General features: G+C 39.0%; 2 protein-coding genes across 2 annotated transcripts in view; both read left to right on the forward strand.

Annotated features, from left to right (window-relative positions):
* The window catches only part of LOC125178714 (prostaglandin E2 receptor EP4 subtype-like), a 46,079-nt gene extending 36,591 nt beyond the window's left edge, over positions 1–9,488 (forward strand). Inside the window, exons 5-8 of the mRNA XM_047883117.1 lie at positions 1,388–1,611; positions 5,588–5,748; positions 6,067–6,195; positions 9,187–9,488. Of these exons, the coding sequence (XP_047739073.1) occupies positions 1,388–1,611; positions 5,588–5,748; positions 6,067–6,195; positions 9,187–9,288 (616 nt within the window). The 3' untranslated portion in view covers positions 9,289–9,488. The remainder of the gene's footprint in view (positions 1–1,387; positions 1,612–5,587; positions 5,749–6,066; positions 6,196–9,186) is intronic.
* Positions 9,489–11,179: 1,691 nt separating this feature from the next.
* Positions 11,180–14,115, forward strand: LOC125178711. Its single transcript, XM_047883113.1, has 4 exons — positions 11,180–11,184; positions 11,222–11,340; positions 11,902–12,369; positions 12,882–14,115. The coding sequence occupies exons 1-4, from the start codon at positions 11,180–11,182 to the stop codon at positions 13,769–13,771; spliced, it is 1,482 nt and encodes a 493-aa protein (XP_047739069.1). The 3' UTR covers positions 13,772–14,115.
* Positions 14,116–17,010: the final 2,895 nt, after the last annotated feature.

A 17,010-nucleotide genomic window follows, 5' to 3' on the forward strand; every position in this document is an offset into this window, starting at 1 on the left:
ACTTCATAAATTTATCATTTTGTGTGTTCTTCAGACTTCATAAATTTCTCGTTTTGCGTGTTCTTCAGACTTCATAAATTTCTCAATTTGCGTGTTCTTCAGACTTCATAAATTTCTCGTTTTGCGTGTTCTTCAGACTTCATAAATTTCTCGTTTTGTGTGTTCTTCAGACTTCATAAATTTATTATTTTGCGTGTTCTTCAGACTTCATTCATTTCTCGTTTTGCGTGTTCTTCAGACTTCATAAATTTCTCGTTTTGCATGTCCTTCAGACTTCATAAATTTTTCGTTTTGCTTGTTCTTCAGACTTCATAAATTTCTCATTTGTGTTTTCTGCAGACTTCATAAATTTCCCGTTTTGTGTTTTCTGCAGACTTCATAAATTTCCCATTTTGTGTTTTCTGCAGACTTCATAAATTTCTCGTTTGTGTTTTCTGCAGACTTCCTAAATTTCTCGTTTGTGTGTTCTGCAGACTTCATAAATTTCTAGTCTTCATTATTATGCAGACTTAATAAATTTATCGTTTTTTGTGTTCTGCATACTTCGTGAATTTCTCTCCATATACGCTCTGCAGTCTCCATGAATTTCTCACCTTACATGCCCTTCAGACTTCATGAATTTCTCACCATATACGCTCTGCAGACTTCACGAATTTTTCACCTTACACGCCCTTCAGACTTCACGAATTTCTCACCATATACCCACTGCAGACTTCATAAATTTCTCACCTCATACCCTCTGCAGACTTCATGAATTTCTCACCTTATACCCTCTGCAGACTTCATGAATTTCTCACCTCATACCCTCTGCAGACTTCATGAATTTCTCACCTTATACCCTCTGCAGACTGAATTTCTCGCCTTATACCCTCTGCAGACTTCATGAATTTCTCGCCTTATATCCTCTGCAGACTACATGAATTTCTCACCTTATACCCCCTGTAGACTTCATGAATTTCTCGCCTTATACCCTCTGCAGACTTCATGAATTTCTCACCTTATACCCTCTGCAGACTTCATGAATTTCTCACCTTATATCCTCTGCAGACTTCATGAATTTCTCACCTTATACCCTCTGCTGACTTCATGAATTTCTCGCCTGATATCCTCTGCAGACTTCACAAATTTCTCACCATATACGCTCTGCAGACTTCATGAATTTCTCACCATATACCCTTTGCAGACTTCATGAATTTCTCACCATATACCCTCTGCAGACTTCATGAATTTCTCACCATATACGCTCTGCAGACTTCATGAACTTCTCACCATATACCCTCTGCAGACTTCATGAATTTCTCACCATATACGCTCTGCAGACTTCACGAATTTCTCACCATATACCCTCTGCAGTCTCCATGATTTTCTCGCCATATACCCTCTGCAGACTGCTGCTGCTGGGCATCTGGCTGTTCGGCGTGCTGCTGTGCGCCATGCCTCTGTTCGGGGTAGGCCAGTATGCCCTACAATACCCCGGGTCCTGGTGCTTCGTCAACACACACGTCCTGTGGGACGAATCTCCGGTGCAACACATCGTCTTCACCAACCTGTACGGCAGCATACACGTCCTGTGCATCGTCACCATCGTCTACTGCAACTTCGCTGTTATTGGTAGGTTCCTATATATGTAGTTCAAACGTGTTTAACATTTTTTACTGTATAAAAAACAATAAAAAATTACAATATAAATGTATTGTAGTCTAACTGACGATATCCTACAGGCATCGCTTAGCTTCTGTGACAAGATGCGATAAATTTGGTATGTCTTCGGATTTAGAGTCAACTCAAAATGCTTATTCTTGGGCACATGGTAGATTTAATGCAAATGCTTCGACTTTTTTTGATTATCGAATGATTTGCAATCCACAATGTTTTCAAATACAATACTTCCAAAGATTGTAATACTATGAAAATTCAGTTAAGGTCCTGAAATATTGATATTATTATTAACAAATTATTTAACGTAATTATTTTTATAAATAATATTCCAGATATTTAACCTAGTGTGATACGCGAAATAATTTTATAATATCTTTATATTCAAGTAACTGGTATATTTTATTCTCATGAATAACGATGTACCTTTTGACGTCATCAATATTTTATTTAATCGACCGCGTTGATATTCGAGCTCGCGCAAGACAAGCTCATCTGTCCATTAACCTTCTGATCTATAAAACCTGGTGCCAAATTATCAGAGCGTGTCGCCGACGAGCATTAAATTCTTTATGCCCAGTCACAGCAGCCAGTACATCGCATTACTCGATGCACGTGCTGTTTTTCTTCCAAACTTGTTCTTCAGATTGGATCATATTAGCCAATCATAGCAGCCAGTACATCGCATTACTCGATGCACGTGCTATTTTTCTTCTAAACTTGTTCTTCAGATTGAATCATGTTAGCCAATCACAGCAGCCAGTACATCGCATTACTCGATGCACGTGCTGTTTTTCTTCTAAACTTGTTCTTCAGATTGAATCATATTAGCCAATCATAGCAGCCAGTACATCGCATTACTCGATGCACGTGCTATTTTTCTTCTAAACTTGTTCTTCAGATTGAATCATGTTAGCCAATCACAGCAGCCAGTACATCGCATTACTCGATGCACGTGCTGTTTTTCTTCTAAACTTGTTCTTCAGATTGAATCATATTAGCCAATCACAGCAGCCAGTACATCGCATTATTCGATGCACGTGCTGTTTTTCTTCTAAACTTGTTCTTCAGATTGAATCATATTAGCCAATCACAGCAGCCAGTACATCACATTATTCGATGCACGTGCTGTTTTTCTTCTAAACTTGTTCTTCAGATTGAATCATATTAGCCAATCACAGCAGCCAGTACATCACATTACTCTATGCTTGTGATATTTTATCACTTGAGCATCAGATCTGATCACATGTTGGATGCGCGAATATTAACCTCCTACTAAGATGTTTAAGCATATCCACCTTAAATTTATAATTATTCTAAATCTGCTTGAATTATTGTAATAAGTCGTAAAGCTTTTCTTTGCATTTTATGAGCCTCTCAATATTAATTTATGTTTTAAATGGAATTGAGTTCTATGCACACTATTATAATTTTTTCCCTTTTATTTAGAGATTCATGAGTCATATTAATCAGACGCCAACAAATTCCCTTGAAGTTTCTCAATTTCTTGTTCTGTCAACGATTAATATTATCGATTTCCTTTTCTGTCACAAACTAATTCCCTTGATGTAACGCCATTTCCCTCGGTTTTACTTAATTTACCTCAATGTAACTCAGTTTCCCTCGGTATACATCAATTTCTCTCGATGTACCTCAATTTCCTTAGATGTAACTCAGTTTCCCTCGATTTAGCTCAATTTCCCACGGTTTTGCTCAATTTCTTCCAATTTAGCTCAATTTTCCTCGGTGTAACTCAATTTCCCTCGATTTAGCTCAATTTCACTCGATTTACCTCAATTTCCCTCGGGGGAACTTAATTTCCCTCGATGTACCTCAATTTCCCTCACTGTACCTCAATTTCCTTAGATGTACCTCAATTTCCCTCGATGTAACTCAACTCTCCTCGATGTACCTAAATTTCCCTCTATGTATCTCAATTTACATCGGTGTAACTCAGTTTCCTGCTCGGTCTCAAAATACCTCATTCGAAATAGCGCTACACTACACACGTCACCTGTACCTTGTTCACACTGCTATAAATAGAACACTTAAAGCTCTGCTCCAGCTGACCACCTGCTCTCCTCTGCCCAATATTTACACTAACACTGGCATAACTTTGGCCCACGACGGACTCGTTTGAAATTTACGATCTTCACCTGTGGCGCGTGCCACACATTATCCTCTGAGCCGCCTGCATCAGCGCGATCTATGGCCTCGCGCTTGCCTTTGCAGAATGTGACTTTATCACCTGAACCTCCTGCATCAGCGTGTTCTATAGTCTCGCGCTTGCCCTTACAGAATGTGACTTTATCACCTAAGTCTCCTGCATCAGCGCGATCTATAGCATCTTGCCTGCCCTTACAGAATGTGACTTTATCGCCTGAACCTCCTGCATCAGCGCGATCTATATCACTCATATCTTCACGCCTATCTTCTCTGTCAGTAGAGGATTAATTTTACGCATATATCACTCATATCTTCACGCCTGTCTTCTCTGTCAGTAGAGGATTAATTGAACGCATATATCACTCATATCTTCACGCCTATCTTCTCTGTCAGTGTCACTCTTACGGAAGCGATATCGTCGCAGCGAGCCGCTGCTGGCCGGTGAGTTGCCGTTTATTCCTTGTGCAAATAAATTAAATGGAAATCTCATATTAAAAAAATTGCTCGAAAATTCATAAATTTTTTTTAAATTATCTTATCTATTGTCTGCCTAACTTATAATTTCACGCATTATGCCATCCCGGAAATATTCAACAAAATCTTGAAAACAAAATAAGTAATTGGGCCATAATATTGCATCAAATGAAGAGTAAAATGCATCTTCACAACTTAAAACTATGACAATTGACATGATGCGGGGTATATTCTACAATTTTCATCTAGCCAGAGTTAAACTGCTGGTCATTTCCAATCAAAATCTAATTATGGAGTGCCTAAGTAATGGTAAGAGTGACATGCTAACGGTAGTGATGATTGTCGATGTCATCATGCAGGCATTTGATGCATAATGATGCCATTTACAAAAATTACTATTTTTATAATAGCTTCTGGATTGTTAATCATTATATCGGCGTTTCACTTGTAGATACACCCATCAGACATTTTTTTCTTACTACTTAACAGTATTCATAATTTTCTTCTCGAATATTTTTGTCATGCTTTTTTGCCGCTTAAATAACACACTTAATTATTATTTGTATCTCCTTACTTTCTTTCTCTTAATATTTCAATTAGAAAATTAATACCCTAATTATAATCTCCTATATTCGAAGAACTTTTAAAGAATATCTAACGTCATATTGCCGATTGGATCTCATACCCGTTACAGGTTTCTTATAATTACAGATTTTTTTAGGAATAGGGCAAATTTCGTCGCACATAAATCTAAAAAATATAACTCAGTACTCACTGCAGTGAGTGACAGAGAGCGCATTTTCTCGTCGACTCAAACGTGAAGTCACGGACGGACAGACAGACGGACGGACAGACAGACAGACAGACAGACGGACAGACGGACGTGGCGAGCACAATAGCGCCTTTTTTCCATAAATGAGAAAATTCGCTAGAAAACGGTGCCAAAATCCCTTTTCATTCAATTATCCTGCTCTTTAAAATATTGCGAGCCGTTTTATTCACTGGAATATCCACATCGAACCAATTTACGACCATCAGCCGCCTTTCTGCATCTACATTACGAACTGAGATATTTCCTCACATCGCTTGATGTCGCCTCAAACTTGTGTTCCGGTTAACAGACTTTCTCGTTTTAAATTAACGCTTAACCGACCTAATTAGAACGTTTGGATAGGATTATAATCAATTTGGCCTGATATTCCGTACCCGTCAAATATAATCTCACACTTTTAATGATTCCCTGGATTTATGTAAATAATTTGAAGGATTTACACCCATGGCTGCTCGACAGGAACCCTGATCAGAACGCGCATGACTCGACTGCGGGAGCCCATGAACTCGCAGCACCTCTACAGCAACCGCAGCTACCGACAGCGGGAACTCGAGATCCAGATGGTGCTGGTGCTCGTTGTTATCACCGTAGTCTTCATCGTCTCTTGGCTACCTCTTGACGTGAGTCAACCAACCATGCTGTTTTTCAACCATATTCAGGGCTGCGTGCATTTCTCCGCGATTTCAAAAATTACCACAATACCTCTAAGTAACAACTGTCACAGTGCTCCACGCATTATCATTTGTCGTTTCTTTTCTGCTTCCTTTAATAATTTTTGTGCGTTAACGCTTCACTAGAATTACTGCAAATATCATTTACAGTGGCTATTTGCATACCATGGGAAATTCTCTAACATTCACGATTCGGTTTGGATATCTGTCACTGATGATGAAAATGTACATAATTGATTAAACGTCACGGTAAATAATTTATTCCAGCTGCGGATTTTCCTGAACCAAGTTTGGCCCCATAAGTCTCGGGCAGATCACTACCCCGACATTGTGGCCATCAGACTCGCTTCCCTCAACCAAATAATTGACCCGTGGGCCTACATCATCTGCCGTAAGGTGAGGTCTGGCTTGGAATACCATCCCCAAAAAATATGCTCTGGCACTAATTACGGCAGCATAACAATCTTCAGTCCGAAACGACCGATTCAGTGCCGTTAATAGAGCCACGCCAACGCCCGTCTGCATCTACATTGCACGGCACCGGCGCCTTGGCAGTACGTTGCTTTCAGCCACCGGTGACGGCAGGTCGCGGCACGAAATCAGCCTTATTTTGGCAGTAACATAAAGAATACGGTCGTATCGACAATACCATTTTTATTGGAAAACGCATCCCTGCGATTCCTGATTAATCATGAAACATGCGTTGGCGATTATGGTAAGCCGATTATTGAAGACAATTTTCTGCCCTGAAAAAGGTTTGGCCTCTCCATACGTTTCTGCCATCAAGTGCAAGCATGAAGTAAGATTGTTCACATCTTCACATCTATTTTACTGCATTTTTTCATCTGAAGACCTACAATCATGTCCTAAGAATCGCTTATTATTATGTATTTAATTTAGTTTACTATTTTGATAAAAACTGAATGATAAAACCTTTTTCTGGCTCAGAACATGCAAACGATGAAGTTCTATGAATTAGACAACTTCACTCTCAAAACTACACTCTCAGCAAACTTTGTGGTGTAACTATTTTATTTTATGTTGAACTGCATTCTGCAAAACTACGTTTTAATTGGTCACAAGTTACGGGAGATACATAGTTTCGTATCTACTGATAATTTTGATTTTTGATTTATATAAAAAATAAAATGAAAACATTTATGAAATATACTAAATACAAATGTTCTCGAACAAAAGGCGAAATTTCTAAAAATCAGCATCAAAATTATTAGCATTTTGATAATAAATCACAATTCCTTCAACAAATAAAATTGAAAAGAAACGTGCTTGCTCCATCAGTAGAAGAAAAAAAATCTTATATATAGCAATAACGGATATTCATTCTGAGAATATACGCAGATCAATCAATCTGGTTTGCAGAAACTCAACGCCTGCTGGCGTTTTCCTGCAAAAAAAATCAACAGTCTCATTCTGCTTTATTTTTGTATTTGTATGCACATAGAATACTTTTTTCAGGCCAGACATTGAGTGCTCGAAGAAATGGAACAATAAATCTTATTCCGGAAAAAATCCTTGAATGTTGCACGGCGTAAGATGTTGCTGAGGTGGAGATAAATGTTCGAGATATAAAAAAATAGTCCAAACAATACACGTGGCGTAGGTGCAAAACTTTCATTATTGTACTCTTCATTTTTTCAGCATTGATTCATTTACGTAAAATCAACGTTTTACATGCAATCATTTTGAAATTAAAATGAATTCAATTCTGCATGAACGAGAGAGTATGTAATGTAAAGTAAAAAGTTTCATGCATTAAATTTGTTCAAAATTTCATAATAAAAAATATATTAAAAGATCAGCCTCCCAAAAATACGTTTGAACAAGAAACAAACGGTGCCACGAAGTTAGTTAATTACAGTTTAAATAAAAACTAAACTCTTTGCATCGTGATTAGCGATGCAGGATTTGTTCTAGGATTATCATTGAGGTTTTTCATTTATTTCATTGGCATTTTTTGAACTGTGCGATTTCACATCACATGTAAAAACCCGCCGACAGGAGTGGCTTTCCGTTGATCAGTATGTATTCCAATTCCCTGTCACTGCTGGAAATATGAGACAGGAAGAGGATTGACCTGATATTTTTAAGAACCTGAATTTTTAAGAACCTGAAGAACCTGAATAACTACTAATGTTTGTATATTAAAGAAGCTGAATGAAAGCTTTTTAAAAAATAAAGATGTATTTGGAGTTTTGTCATAATATCTAAAATATAATATACATATTATATAATGTAGAGATGAAAGTGTAAGACTTTTCAAACTATTCACTAATTTGAGTTCCCAAAAGTCATGCCTCGAAGCAACAGTTTGGATGTGAATTAAAAATAAATCGGTAATATATTTGTATCAGCGGCTCTTACTATGCAACTATTTTATTAGAATCATTCTGAGTTTTTTATTAATTTTCCAATAAACTCTGTCGTCGGTCGTGATTTAGAAAACACTTTGTAAGCGAACTAAAATCTTTTCATAAAAAACTGAATTGAACAAAATTTGGCTATAAATTAGCGAGTAATACTGCTGTGCTCAGCATGCATGTGAAATACAAACATATAATTCAATTTTAATTTATAATTGTATTATATTGTGTGATTAAATTACCCATAAACGAGTTTTGATTACGCCTATATTATTAGGGATCAAATTTGTATTTATTCCTTATATATGCTCCTCATTTTCAGATTATTTCTTATAATATAAAGTTGGAAGCATTCTAATAACAATTATATTAATGTCTTTCGTAAATTTCTAGGAAATTTTGCATAGCATGAATTTATTTATTTAGCTCTCGGAGAATTGTGCGCATCACTGGCCGTATTGTATAACGGTTTGCTATTAAATTAGTTTAATTATGTAAATTTGTATCTAAATTTCTGACAAATTTCTTTTTTGTCAATCATTAAATGGCTTATAGTCTTTTTCTAAACCTTCATAAGCCGAATTTCATTATCTGCCTTTCTGCCTGAACCTCCAAACTAAACTCTACGGAGTTTACTCCTGATATTTAATTATCTTCGAATTTCATAACATGTGTACTCTGACGTTTCAAAAGTTTTTCTTATATAACTAATGATTTCTTAAGAATTTCTAATCCACATAATCCCATCTGAAATTACATTTTACTGTTTAGGGATTTAATTAAAATTTAACTTCATGATGAGAATCTCTATTATAGCCAGCACCGAATTTGCAATCTTACAATATCAGTAACATGTTATATTATTTCAAACTTAATTTATTGACGTATTTGATGAAGTTATTCATATATTAAGTTAAATTACTTGTTTAGTCTTACATGATTAAAATTCATCACCAAATGTAGCAGGCAAACACATTTAGGAGTTCAGTTTTTCCGATGCCCACAGTTGTTCTTCTCGAACACTGGCCGCAGGCTGCTGTGCTTCATCCAGGGCCGTGGCTGGTCTAAAGTGAGCAGGGAGGCCTCCAGCCTGCAGGTGAGGGTCTAAAGTGAGCAGGGAGGCCTCCAGCCTGCAGGTGAGGGTCTAAAGTGAGCAGGGAGGCCTCCAGCCTACAGGTGAGGGTCTAAAGTGAGCAGGGAAGCCTCCAGCCTGCAGGTGAGGGTCTAAAGTGAGCAGGGAAGCCTCCAGCCTGCAGGTGAGGGTCTAAAGTGAGCAGGGAGGCCTCCAGCCTGCAGGTGAGGGACTAAAGTGAGCAGGGAAGCCTCCAGCCTGCAGGTGTGGGTCTAAAGTGAGCAGGAAGGCCTCCAGCCTGCTGGTTTTAAGTTTTTCACTTGATGTTCAATTAAAATTCCCGCGTGATGTGTAATTATGGTGAGCAGTCTTGTTCAAAACGTGGGGACTAATCATGATCATCCCGTTACGATCAATCATGATCACCCCTTATAGAGTTATTATTATCACTCTCTGGGTGTCGCTCCCCCAGGTGTGGGTGTCACCCCGCAAGGGGGGCCGAGGACAGCGCCCCACTGGGGACCGCTTGCGCTCTCCCCCCACCGCCATCGTCATCAATGGTGAGCTTTTGTGATATTCATCCTCATTGTTTTAGTTCACCATTAGACTTGGTGACCTGCAGCGCTATAAAGGCCATGGAGACCACCGGTCCCATGCATATTTATCAATGATACTTTATTAGCAATATAATTTCTATGAAAGTTAATTAGTGAGATTAAATCCTTAATATTCGATTAGTTACATTTGTCAAGTTTTTTAATAACAATTCATGATCTATAATATTCAATTTTAAAAAATTAATTGGTCATAACTGATCATTAAATGTACCATCGCAGTCTAAAATATACATTGTCTTCTCGCTGGAAGTTGACGTTAGCCTAGTTCCCCCGAATGAAATAGTTACCTATTTTTAGCCTCGATAATACAACCAATGCAATGTTCTCAGGTCCATGATTTAATTAATCTAATATTATCAAGAGTAAGTTATTTTAATAATATAATCAACTGGAAAGCTTTAGCAGGTATAAACCTGATATTTTTGTTACTGAAAATCATGAAAACTTTTATCAACGATTTTCATGGTTTTCATCTTTGATGAACAACGGAAACCTTCATCGCCCTACATCAAACTCGAGCCTTCGACCTTATTGAAAATTGTTATTGACTTTATATTTTGTTGAAAATTAGAGTGAAGGTCTCAAATGTGATCGCTGGCTGAAAACAATTCAAATAGATGTATCTGAGAAGCAACTCGAATTGTTTTTTCATATGATATAATTTACCTGATTTTCTAAACATGGAACAAGAAATTCATTACGGTCCTAGTGGAAGGATTTGTAGCAGCGTGATGAAAGCAGAATTTTGTTTGAAGATCACTAAGAAGATGATGATCAAAACATGGATAGTTTTCTCGTTATATTCATAGAGTATATATTATATATATATTATATTATATACCCACTGTTATATGGGTGTACAATATTGTATATTGTATGGTATATTATATATTATATTATATACCAATAGTTCATTCGCTATAAGTAGAGACCCGAGTAATTTAGCGTGAAACGCCCATCGCAACAATAGCATTACTTGCTACCTACCGCTTCCAGGTTCAAATCATAACTATTTTTATTTGTTTAAACTTAAGACTTTAAAAATACTTCCATGTATTTTAGTTTCAATTAGACATGTTAGTCTGGAGAAAAGATTAATTTCCAACACTGATTCTACAAAAAAATCTGATTCTACAAAATCAAAATCGATTCTACAATTTTCTCAGGTCGTACCGCTGCTTTGCACCAGCCGTCACCAGAAGACGACAAACTGCCGATGCATTCACTGCATGCAACCAACTCTCCCACGGACGCCACCATCTCCCCGCAAAACCAGGTTGAAGACACCAAATGAGTTTAACGATACATTAATGTTGTTTGTGTAGTGAGTTTGGTAATGTTGGCCGTGGCAGGCTGTACGGCACCGACTTGGTCGCGGAGGACGCTGTGAGCAACAGAGACTCTGGCACTGAGTCACTCAGGCAAGACTGGCACACCACGTCTTCCTGTGATGATACTTCCGTCTTTGTAGGTCAGTTATAAAATAACTTTATTTTTTAATGTTGCTGTTGTTGTAGTTGATAGTGTTGCAGTTGATTTTGTTGCTATTGTTGTAGTTAATTTTTGTTGTAGTTATTTTTGTTGCCGTTATTTTAGTTGATTTTGTTGTTGTTTATGTTGTTTTCGTTGTTACTTTTGGTGTTGTCCTTTTTGTGGCTGTTACTTGGCATTGATGGCAATATTATTGCGTTGCAATATTTTTTTTCCTGGTAAATTTCATGATAACCTTGTGGTTTATTTTTAGTTTTCAAGCTAACGATTGTATTGTAACATGGTGAGATACTGATGGATTAGGCCGCCGGCTTCTGTTTTATTGGTTTTAACAAGCGGAAGTGAAATCTTGAACAACTAGTGTTCCTTTATTAGGATATGAAAAGCTACTGATTGATCTCATACTACGTTAATTACATAGACTTAATCTAAAACAACTAAATTTACAGTGTTAATGCATTAATCGTTGAACAATTAATGAAAACGCGACTTCCATACGCAGTGATATACTCAGTACACTGTAATATTAATCATCTTCCAGATTCCAGCGCCATTCCTCAAAGGGACGGCCCTCTTCAAGAAGGCCCGTTTTATTCAGTGAATTCCATCCCCGTGTTCACATGCGAACGTTATTCCCTCACCCATCGCAGTCAGCCTTTAGACGCCGTCGAGCAAAGACAAGCTCCTCTAGTGCTGTCCAGCAATCAAGTTCGCCACACCAAAAGTTCCCCTACCAACGACGAAAAAACGTTCAAGCGAGCGCGGCGGAGAAGGTTGACCGAGGCTGCCAATGTAACAGAGAAGATATTGTTGGAGTTGACTGCTAAAAGATCAGAAATATCTTGTCGCGGTGGAGGTAGAGGTATCAGTCTTTCCGAGAGAAGGAATTTGCTCATGAAACAATACTGGAATAATAAAGATCGCAAGCTGGGAGGCAGGAAACTGCACCCCACGCATTCCGCCGAAGCTTACGTGGCACCTTCGTTTGGAGCCAACAACTCTCTTTACAGTGAGTAGATTATCAAAAATCTTTCTTCACAGCGAGTTACTTATTACACAAATGTTTTTAAAGTGAGTTGATTATACCACGTCTGTCTTGACAGTGAGTTTATTATCCGACATCTGTCTTTACAGTGAGTTGTTTGTCCCACACCTGTCTTTCTATTTCAATTTTTGCACAAATACAACTTTTTTCATCTCTATATGGCGTTTCTTCATTGAAACACATGGGTCGTCAGAGTCGCTCCAGTTATTGTATAGGATAAATTAAAGCATCATATTAAATATCGTTTACAGTGAAACCTACATAAGTCTTGTTCATCAACAACAATGATGATCAATGAACCTTGGATATAAGCCAGGTTTGTAATACTTTATTGGTTATGTAAGCGGGTGGTATAAGTAATGCTAGTGGTAATTTGCCGACAGGAAACTGAATGTATCTTTTCGCAGTCTTACCATCACTAGGAACTGACCATGTAAGGTCGGAGTCAATATCTGTAAAATTGTGATTGTTTTCAGATGTTGCATCGTCAAACGGCGGAGTTCATGGACGCAGACACTCCTGGGGCTGCGACTCTGTAGCTCCTGTCAAGCATTTCAGGACTCAGAGTACCCAGACTACGTCATCAGAGTCAGAAAGTGATCATATGAATCTCGGCTGGAATTCCGAACTTTATTCATCAAAACTTAGATCACCAGCTTGCATTATCGAGGCCGTTCCTTTTCAGCCGTCTCTGCCGTGCTCTGGCACCAGCTCGTCCCGGAGTGTTAACCTCGTTTTCCGACACGAACCGAAAACTCGATTCCCCAATCGTGGATGCAATCAGTGTTCAGAACGAAGCTTCAAAGCGTCGAAAACTCAATCATCATCCACGGATGCTTCCGATGCACTGGGGGAAGAAGTTGAAGAAACCGACTATCCACTAACTGATTCCAAAACCTCCTCAAAAGACAGTAATTCTTCTCCGTCTCCTCTGAAACGACAACAAAAGAAATTGGAATCTCAAGACCCCAACATAAAGAATACTAGTCAAAAACCTTATTCTGGGTCCCCCAAATCATCGTTAAAATCTTTAAGTATCTTTAGTCAAGGGTATTTTTCATTCAACAAGCAAAATTTGGGATTTTCTCCAGCAAAACGTAGAGCCTGCTCATCACCGCTCAAGCCCAGTAGTTTTCGAGAACAGCATACTTCTTCGTCGCCATTGAGGTTGGTAGGAAAATGTAGTAAAAGTCTGGACGAATTATCGGTTGACCTAAAGGAGGGGAGTAAACACCTCAAGCGTAAGATAAATTTTAAAAGTATCATGAAGGATCATTTGTCTCAGTCTTGTAATAAACTGAATGGTGATTCTGAGGATGAAGAAGAGCTGGTCGAATTAGAGATACCCGGCGACCGCAATGAATGAATTTCTTCCTTTTGCGGATGAATTCCAGTGTGGATGGTCCGCCATCTAGCAATTTAATTCATGTATGTGTGTTTGTATTTACCCAACTTTTTGTGCCCCTACGAAAATTTCAGTCGTAGTTACTAGCTTTCATTGAGTGTTTTCACAAGGTAATAAACAAGTTTTACATATTTTAAATTTTAACTAACTTAAACTAGGTACTCTCATCGTAACTCATTGTGAGGCCTGATTTTCAACATAAATCTCTTGGACTCAATCACGCTTATAATTTATATCGTTCAAAGTACTTAATTATCTAAAAGATGTTTAATGCGATCATTCCTAATGCTGCTCATGGGAGCGCAGCCGTGGGTAACAAATTGTACTCGTAAACAGGCCCTGGGCCTAACGCCAACCATCAGCATGCAATATCTACACATAGCCTCAGATCAATGAGCTGTGGGTAACTCCGGCTAACAGTAAATCCGCTGTGCACAACACAGCCATTGCTTCACAGCGCCGGAGCCCAACTGGCCGGAGCGCAACAGGCCCTACCGCAACAGGCGGCGCAGGTTAGGTTAGGTTAGGTTAAGTCCAGTGCCACGATTTTTGATAAATTATACAGGGTGAGCTGTTATATCGACAGGAAGTGTCGCAATTAAGCCATTTGATTTGTGAAGCTTAACGTTCATTTAGTCAAATCCCGAATTTTTAGCTGTTTTAGCTACACTTATGATTCAAATTTGTCAACTAGCTCTTGCTGAATGGAAAAATTAAGATAAAATAAATTGTTATGATAATAAACGCCTAATCAAATATAGAAACTCTAATATAAAATGGAATTTAATGCTTCTAGTTTGAAGCGGTTTTAGATTTTTATTACGGTGTACATTTTCATATACATTTGCACAAACAGAAATATTAAACCAATAGAATATATAAGGAACTGAGGTAACTTCAGGATTGTGTAAAGAAGCAAAAAATAGACATAAATTTTCCCTGTCTGAAATTATTCATCTCAAAATGATTCTCCAGTCGTCCAAAATTTTGAGAATTTGTTTCTTCTGCGGTGTTTCACTGATCCTATAATTAGAACTCATTCAGTGTGGAAATATTATACCAGCATCGACGTTCATGATACGACATCGACGCATCCATTTCTTTAAATGTCCGTGAATAAAGGAGATATTCACGGTATTCAAAATATTCATACTAAAATGGATGCTTCGAAGCAACTTGCATTTTTCCTCCATCTAAGTAGTCAGCGTTAACATTCATTTTACAGAAAAACTGTCGCATATTTGGACTGCGTATGATCTTGAGTAACTAGAGCTAACCCATTTATGTTTGAATATATTAATCCAGTCATTTAATCGAATATAACTTAAATGGTGTTCTTCTAGCACATTACAGATCCAGTGTGATTATGCTTAATTGACGAAAGTCGCGCTATTGCCTCTATCGGAAGAGGGTGTGTCTTGCAGAGCTCCGCTGTCGGCTGTTCATCTCATCCACGTGGGTTACAGCCCACTTTCCTCATTTTCAAAACGAGATTTACTTATCACTTGAGCTATTTTAGTTATACTCATGTAGCATAGTATCTTCGGCATTGAAGAATAGGCCTGGATGGCCTGTCGCCGATTCTTGTACTTTTCTTGGCTAGACAGGCCTTTTGATCAAATCTTTTCAACGGACGGTATATTTAAAATCGCTTCTAGATTTCAGTTGTTCCGTAGGATACGAGGCATTTTAAGACCAAACATATGCTCCTGCATGGCCTTGTCTAGTCTGTTCTTGAACGTGTTCAATATCTTCAGGGAGGCTGTTCCACATGTCGGTGACTCATATACGCATTGTTTTGGATTATCCTGGAACCGGCGAAATTTGACAAAAAAAAAAAACGGCGAAATTTGAGTATTGCATCACCAACGACCAAGATGGCGACCGAACTGCGCACTTTCCAAGATGGCGACCGAACTGCGCATTTTCAATTGACGCTCTTGCATCATACTCATAACAGCGATTTTGCAGAAAAGTTACATCTCACCCTTTCGTGGCTTACTCAGTACTAACAACGTGCACAAACTAGCTACTTCTGGTGATAACTGCAACGCTCTAAATGAGATGCTACGTGAGGCAAGTTGGCAACCAAAGTCAACCCAAAGCGTACAGTTATTCTGGGAGGCTTCAACTACCCTGAGATTCTGTGGGATCTGTAAAAGAGTTCAGCGGGGCAGGATCACCCTGCGACACGATTCCTTAGCGCATGCAGAGACGCTTTCTTGGTTCAGCTACAGAGCGAACCAACCGGAAGTAGAGTAGGGCAGACGCCAAGTCTTATCGACCTTGTGCTTACAAGTGACGAGGACATAGTGTGTGAAATTCAGACAACCGCAGGTCTCGGGAAAAGTGATCCTGCTGTTCTTGTCATTGGCTTCAACTTCGCGGCCCCTCACACAACCCACCCCCACGCTTCAACTTCGCTAAAGCTGACATTGACTCCATCGTTACCGACCTTGGCAGAGTAGAGTGGGGAAGTGAACTCAGCGGTCTAAACTCGGATACAATATGGTGCAAAATTCGTGACTCCATAAACAGTGCCGTCAATGTGCATGTTCCAAAAACCAAGGCTGGCAGCCGTAATAGGAAGAAATGGATGGACAAAGACATACTCGCAGCAGTGAAGAAGAAGCATCAGTTGTATCGTAAGTGGCTAGAGTCACGCAATGGTCAGGACTACCTTTACTGGAGAAAAGCAAGCAATCAGGCTGGGAAAGCATGTAGAAAACCACAGCGCAAACTCGAGAAAACCATTGCCGACAACGCAAGGAACAATCCAAAGGATTTTTGGTCTTATGTCAAAGCAAAACAAGCACATGAAGCGGCGTATCCGACCTCAAGAGAAGTGATGGCACAAAAACCTCAAACGACAGGGAAAAAGCTGATATCCTCAACGCTTTCTTCAAAAGCGTGTTGAACCGGACAGTTGAACCGGATGGTCCCCTCCCTGACCCCCCCCCAGCAACACTCCGAGAGGAACTGGTGGACTTTGACTTTTCAGTGGAGAAGGTCAGGAAGCTGCTTTCCGAACTCAACCCTACCAAGGCGGCGGGCCCGGATGATATCCACCCACTCATGTTAGCAGAAGCAACTGAGGTGCTAGCATACCCCCATCGCGACTCTGTTCAGGCGCTCTCTCGATGAGGGTAAAATCCCTGAAGACTGGCGTACAGCTCGTGTGACACCCGTCTTCAATAAGT

The sequence above is a fragment of the Hyalella azteca genome, unplaced genomic scaffold (assembly GCF_000764305.2).
Source record: "Hyalella azteca isolate HAZT.00-mixed unplaced genomic scaffold, Hazt_2.0.2 contig12030, whole genome shotgun sequence".
NCBI classification, from domain to species: Eukaryota; Metazoa; Arthropoda; class Malacostraca; order Amphipoda; family Hyalellidae; genus Hyalella; species Hyalella azteca.